Below are 6,350 nucleotides of genomic sequence, written 5' to 3'. Positions count from 1 at the left end.
TGGCGGTGCGCGGCAGCCCGCGGCGGGGCGGGGGCGGCGGGGGCCTGAAGCGGGGGCCGGGCCGGCCCGCGGGCCCCTGTCGCCCCGGCCGGCTTTGTTCGCGGTTGGGGAAGTGCGGTGTGCTCCTCCCCTGTCCCCCCGCCACCGGAGTGGCAGCCTAAAGCAGACAAAAGGACAGTGATGCTGCTAACTTTTTGCAAATTTGAGGACTTCCGGAACGCCGCAAAAAATGAAACACCAACAACCCAGTTTTGATATGTGATTTCTAGTCCTTCCATTACGTCGTTAACGGAACACGATCAAATAAAGCCGGCTTTGAGGCTCTTCCTCTCTGCGTGCTCCCCATCTCACTCTTGCTATTCACTGTTGTAAATTTGGCATGTATGCTTCCAGATTTTTTAAAAAAAATATGCTAGTTCGTGAATTTGAAATCAGTTACATTTAGATTGAATCCATGGAGTAATTAGTTGTATTTTTTCATTCGCCTCTTTACAATGTAATGAACAAAAATTCGCTCTGTTAAAACCATCCTTAAGGCCCTTCAATGCTGACATGCAGATCTGAGCATACTTCTTTTTCCACTGAATGAATCGTTCTAAAATGACTACCTCTCCCTCCTCTCCCCCTTCCTTCTCTCTTATTCTGTCTCCCGAGTAATCTGAAATGAGTGGAGTCTTAAAATAAGCTGATTTTCATATATTAGGGTGCATTCTTGTAGGTTTATTAAATCTTCTAACAAAAGGGTGTTAAATGTTTTATTCAGTGTGATTTATAGGCAGCGTTAAAAATGCTGATCACGGAAAGTTTGCAAGTGTAGCAGGTAGAGCGTACCAGTGTGCAGTATGAAAACAGTCATGTTTTCCAAAGTGTAGAGTTACAGTCGTTCTTTCCACCAAAATAAATTTTAACAAACCCGGACTTTGTGATCAGTCTGTTGGCAGATTACTTCGATGTTGAAGTCATTTCCAGGTAAGGCTTATATAATATGAATTATGCATTCAATTTCTGTAGCGCACAAATCCTTATAAACCCTTTTCTTGTTTTGCTTGGCATAAAGGAATCTTTTGGGGAAAATAATCTGGTTTTAATATCTCAGTTAGGGGCTAGAGAGATGGCTCAGCCGGTAAAGGTGCTTTAGTTCAAGGCTCACCACCTGAGGTAGAACCCCAGAACGGTTGCAGAGGTGGAAGGAGAGGGCTGGCTGCACAGAGTTGCCCCCTGACCTCCACATCCGTGCTGTGGTACTCAAACATACACAGTCACATATACGCACTAATGATAATCAAAACTGAAAACTGAAGAAAGCAAGCAAACAAAAAAACCTCTGCTAAAGGAAGAGCAGAAGACAGTAAACTTGCAGGAGTCCTTGAGACTCTTCAACAAATCAGGCCTTTATGGGAAAGATGACAGTCATCGTGGTATACACATACACATTTACTTTTTTTCCGTTTTGATTTTGTATGCATTGTGTTCATCCACGGGAGTCGGGGAACAGCCTGTGGCAGTCTGCTGTCTCCTTGCATCAAGTAAGGTTCGCAGGGTTGGAACTGAGATTTGGCAGAGGGTGCCTTTACCTGCTGAGCCGTTTCCCAGGCCCCACATGCATTCCTTTGTATAAAATCAACTCTATCTTGGTTTGTTTTGGATGCAGTAATAAAATACCACAGACTGGATATAATAACCAGCATTAATCTATTTTTTCACAGTTCTGATGTACATTTAAGGCCAGGGTGTGTTCTAGTGAGAGTGTTCTTGGCTTGCAGATGCCAGGCTGCCTTCTGGTGTCCTCCTGTGGCAAAACGTGCATGCTCTGGTCTCATTAAGGTCCTTGATCCCATTAGGAGCATCAGCCCCGCGCTTCGCTTACACTCAGTATCTCTGAAAAGCCTTACAGGGAAAGGCTTAGGGTCACAGCTGGGCGCAGGGAGTCGCTATGTGTATTTTGGACAGTGGACATAGTTTAGTCCTTTATAAACTAGGAGATTGGCTTTGGTTTGTTTTGTCTTTTGTCCTCAATACTGAAGAGAATATGCGTGATGGCAAATGAATTCTTGGTGATTTCTCAGTGTCAGGGTCAGAATCCAGGGCCTTGAGCCCTTTGCTGATTTTTATTTTAAACAATAGTAATTGAGTTGAAGAAAGTAATAGGTTAATTTTAGCTTTCTAATTACTTAAAAAGTAAAAGATTTTAGTTTTAAAAAAGAAACTTTTTAAACAAGACACTAGATGTTGCCAAGATTCTAAATTATTTTATGAATATTGAATTAGATTTTGTATATAGTTTATAAACATAAGTGTTAAATCTTTAAAGTGAGAATTCTGCAGTTGGCTAGATAAAAATACATACAGTTTTATAACTTGTAAACTTTTGTGCTCTTCATTTTCATGGAGGTCTCATTCACCAGCTGGAATAGTAGTAAACTATTTTGGGTATATTACTAGTCAATATATTTGACACTTTTCTGTTATTTTTCATGAATATTTTTGGTTTTGCTTTCATTTTAAAAAACAATGCACTGTTTTCCCATGCACGTCACATCTATCAACCGTATGTGCTGTGGGTGTCTCTGACCTTTTAGCACTAAAGAATCTCAGTACTGTCCCCTTGTTCTGGGCAGGTACGTTTTAAGATCTATAGTAGATGTCTAAAGTCCCAGACAGTGCTAAACCTGCCCATACTGTGTTTTTGCATATGTCTACATACCTATAATGAAATTTATAAATTAGGTATAAGCAGTCAACAGCTAATAATTAGATAGAACGGTATATTTTAATAAAAGCTCTGTGGTGTTTTGTGAACCGGAATTCTTGAAAAGAAACTGTCCATAAAGGCTGATTGATTAAAGCGTGAGTGATGTGGAGAGGATGGAATGTTGCAGGCCCAGTCACAACTTGAGCTGTCGTTAGCCCACTAACAGCCATTCCCTGCCTCTCTCTGTGTCAGACCTACATCTGAAAAATAAAAAGCTTAGGGGGTGAGTTAACTTAAAGCCCTCATTTCCACCAATCACAGGGCTAAAGATTTATCAGACAGCATCTGAGGCCTATAGCAAAGGTTTTTTCCACTTTGCTGTAACTTCCTACTTAATGCTTCCAGCAGTGTGTTTGAAAAGGGCTTTGATCTAAGTGTCATTTTGTTCTATTATATAAAAAGCTCATGGAACTGCTTTCATGTTGGAACATAGAATTTGGGGTAACCTAAATCTGTTCCTAGGCCTTGGTTACTCATATTTAGTACCAGAATAAACTCTTAACTTGTTTTGACACAAGTGCTGTTTTTGCATCAACAATCACAATCTCTTTCTAAATATTCTTTGCCATTTTTATCCTTCTTATTGACCATGGGTAATTGAAAACTCAGAAAGCAAAAATTATGATATTTCAACAAATGAGTTTTGTTGTTGTTTTAGGCATTAAATTAATGAAATACTGTAGTGCCCAAATCCTTTATTTTATTTTTTTGGTCCTGGACAATTTCAAGTCCAAATCCTTGTTTGCAGGTTTTAGCAGTGTCACCATTTTTCTACCTAACAGGGTTTTTCTTCATTCTGTGCAAATAGTCACTTGGTCTCTGTTTTGTGCTAGACACGGGTCTAGTCACCAGTAATGATACCTTTTTCCTTCCCCTTCAAAATATAGAACCCAAAAATATTTCTAAAAGAGTGAATTGATAAATAATAAACAATACTTTGGATTTTTCATTAAAAATTGAAAGTATAGCACTAGAACTTAAATTGTTGTCTTAATGTTAAATGAAATTTAAGGAGTGCTTAAGGCATTTTTGTAAAATCCCCCTAATGCTGTAATTTAATGAGACTAATGTTACTCAAGTTGTCCGTTGTGCTTGAGGGACCTGGTTATGGTCATGGTGGTGGGTTTTGTTGATTTTGTTTTTGTTTCAAATTTCTAGGGCAGGAGTTAAGAGGGGCATTCTCATTTTAAACAGGACTTTAGAATGAATTAGCTTAGACATAGGAAAGTATCTTGAACTCATTAAAGAAAATCACCTTGTCAGTTGAAATTAGTGTGCACGTGGGTCGCAAAACTAATTTTCAGTTGTTAGTTATGGTTTATATGATTTTATTTTCTTCTTATTTTTTCTTTTAACTAAATGTTGAACTCAGTACATGCCAGGCAAGTACTCTACCATTTCTGACTTTTTATATTTTTGAGACAGTGTCTAAGCAGGCTGCCTAAACTCGCTTTGAACTAATTGTGCTTGTGTGGCCTATGGACTAGTGGTTTCCCTGCCTTGGCCTTCTGTGTAGGATTATAAGTCACATCACTAGGTCCTGCTGTTGTCCTCTTCCTTTTTAATTAATTAGTTAATTAGAGTGTGTGTGTGTGTGTGTGTGTGTGTGTGTGTGTGTGTGTGTGTACAGCTGCTCCTGTATATGTATAGAAAGTACAACTCTGGGGAGTTGGTTCTTTCTGTCTCTTACCTGGTATTGAATTTAGGCAATCAGACCTGTGAGCCATCTTGCAGGCCCGATAGTTGTCTCTTAAGTGTAAATTAAAGATCTTGTGTTGTACTGGGCATGGTGACACATACTTGTAATCCCAGTATTTGGGAGGAGAGGCAGAAGAATCAAGAATTCGAGGGTAGCTTTTGCTATAAAGCAAGGCCAGTGTTTGAGACCTTGTCTCAGGAAAGCAAAAACCAGGGCGGCTGAGGTGGTTCAGTGGGTAAAGCTGTTTGAATGCAGATCTTACACTTGAGTGTGGAGCCAAGCAAAAGTGGAAGGAGAGCGTAGACTCCACAGTGCCCCCATTTCTCTCCTACAGATACACACTATTAATAGTAAAAAAATTTAAAAGTGAAAAAGATCCACTGTTCAGCACATTAATGCAAAAACAGAACTGTTTTCTTCCTGTCCTGTTAATAACCTTCAGTTTTCTGGGTTCTGCTCACATGAGCAGTAGTTGGTTTGCATGTCCATTTCTTGTTTTTTCCTTTTGTGAAACGTAGCTTATCCACCATTTCAGTTTTATTCTCAGTATTCCAGCCAGGCCTCACAATCTTCTGTTTATCTTAACCACAATCTTAACCACTCTCTTTTTCTTAATTTGCTGTAAACTGCTGTCAGTGTAACAGTTTAGGAAATACTGCCTTTTATCATGTTAAACCTCCCCTGTTCCTGATCTGTTAAGGATTTCTGTTGCTCACTCATATCTCCATATGCTTACATTGCATTTAGTATTTATGACACTGGTATTGCAAGATATTCAGGTGTTGTAAGCTAAGCACTAGGAAAATGTGAATGTTTGTGAAATGATACCTTTCTCAAAGAAGTTTCCATTTATTCACCAAGAGATTCTGAGTACCAAGAAATTTAACAATGGAAGAAGAGTAATCAAGTTTTTCTTTTTTCCCTGCAGATTCCTGTTGCATGTAAATCATGTCCTTGTGGTTACATATTTATTAGTAGAAAACTACTAAATGCAAAACATTCAGAGAAATCACCACCTTCTACAGGTAACTGAAAATTAAACACAACAGCTTAGCTCTCGAAAATCAGCTTGTGACATTGGTTCATTTCACGTTAACTGTTAACTCCCTTATAATATTGATACAGTTTGTAATACGGTTTTAGTTTTATTTTTATCTACTTAAAATTTTATTTAAAACATTTTAAAAAGCTTGATAATTGATGTTGGGTCATTGAAGGACAGCTACCATTTGGTGGGTTCTGACATGTGGGAAAACCATTCTGTCTCCATTTCCCTTGCTGCTCTTGTTCTCACTGCTGCTCTTTGTTACAGTCCTGTCAGGGGAGTTGGAGTCTGTGAGACTCTTTGTCTGGCCTCTGTCATTGAACAAAGTATTTAACGTGTCTTTTTTTGTTTTCTTGCTTCTTAGAGTTCTTTATATGCATATGCCATCATTTATCACTTCATGTTTTGGGCCATTGTCTTTATTTTTGTTCTCTTTCACAATGCTGGTAAAGTTTGCAATAACTTCAAAGTTTTTTATTCGTTTTTGTTTTATTATTATTATTTTTTGTTTTTTAAGATTTCAGTTACCTCATTTCCTCCCTTCCTTTTCCTCCCTCCATTCTCTCCCTGAACGACCCCTTGTTATTTCTCAAATTCCTGACCTCTTTTTCTTTAATTGTTGTTGCATAGATGTGTGTGTATGTGAGAGTGTATTTCCAAATATATGAATACAATCTGCTCAGTCCATATAACATTAATTGTATGTATGTGTTTTCAGGGCTGACCATGTGATATTAGATAGTTAGTTGGTGTGTCCTTTCTTGAGGAATCTGTTTCTCTCACTCTCAGTATTTCTTAGCTTTGTTTGAGGGCTCATGAACTTCCTTTTTCGTGTTGGCTTGTCTGTTGGTTTC

General features: G+C 38.6%; 1 protein-coding gene across 1 annotated transcript in view; it reads left to right on the top strand.

Moving 5' to 3' along the window:
• LOC129684150 (UPF0547 protein C16orf87 homolog) overlaps positions 1 to 5,476 on the top strand; it is a gene marked incomplete at its 3' end in the record, with an annotated part of 6,312 nt that extends 836 nt beyond the window's left edge. Inside the window, exon 2 of the mRNA XM_055617223.1 lies at positions 5,380 to 5,476. Within this exon, the coding sequence (XP_055473198.1) occupies positions 5,380 to 5,476 (97 nt within the window). The remainder of the gene's footprint in view (positions 1 to 5,379) is intronic.
• Between the last annotated feature and the right edge of the window lie 874 nt (positions 5,477 to 6,350).

Source organism: Psammomys obesus, unplaced genomic scaffold (assembly GCF_907164565.1).
Source record: "Psammomys obesus unplaced genomic scaffold, mPsaObe1.curated_primary_1811, whole genome shotgun sequence".
Classification (NCBI taxonomy): Eukaryota; Metazoa; Chordata; class Mammalia; order Rodentia; family Muridae; genus Psammomys; species Psammomys obesus.
Note: the sequence above shows the minus strand (reverse complement) of the source record. Positions and strands in the feature narration are given on the sequence as shown.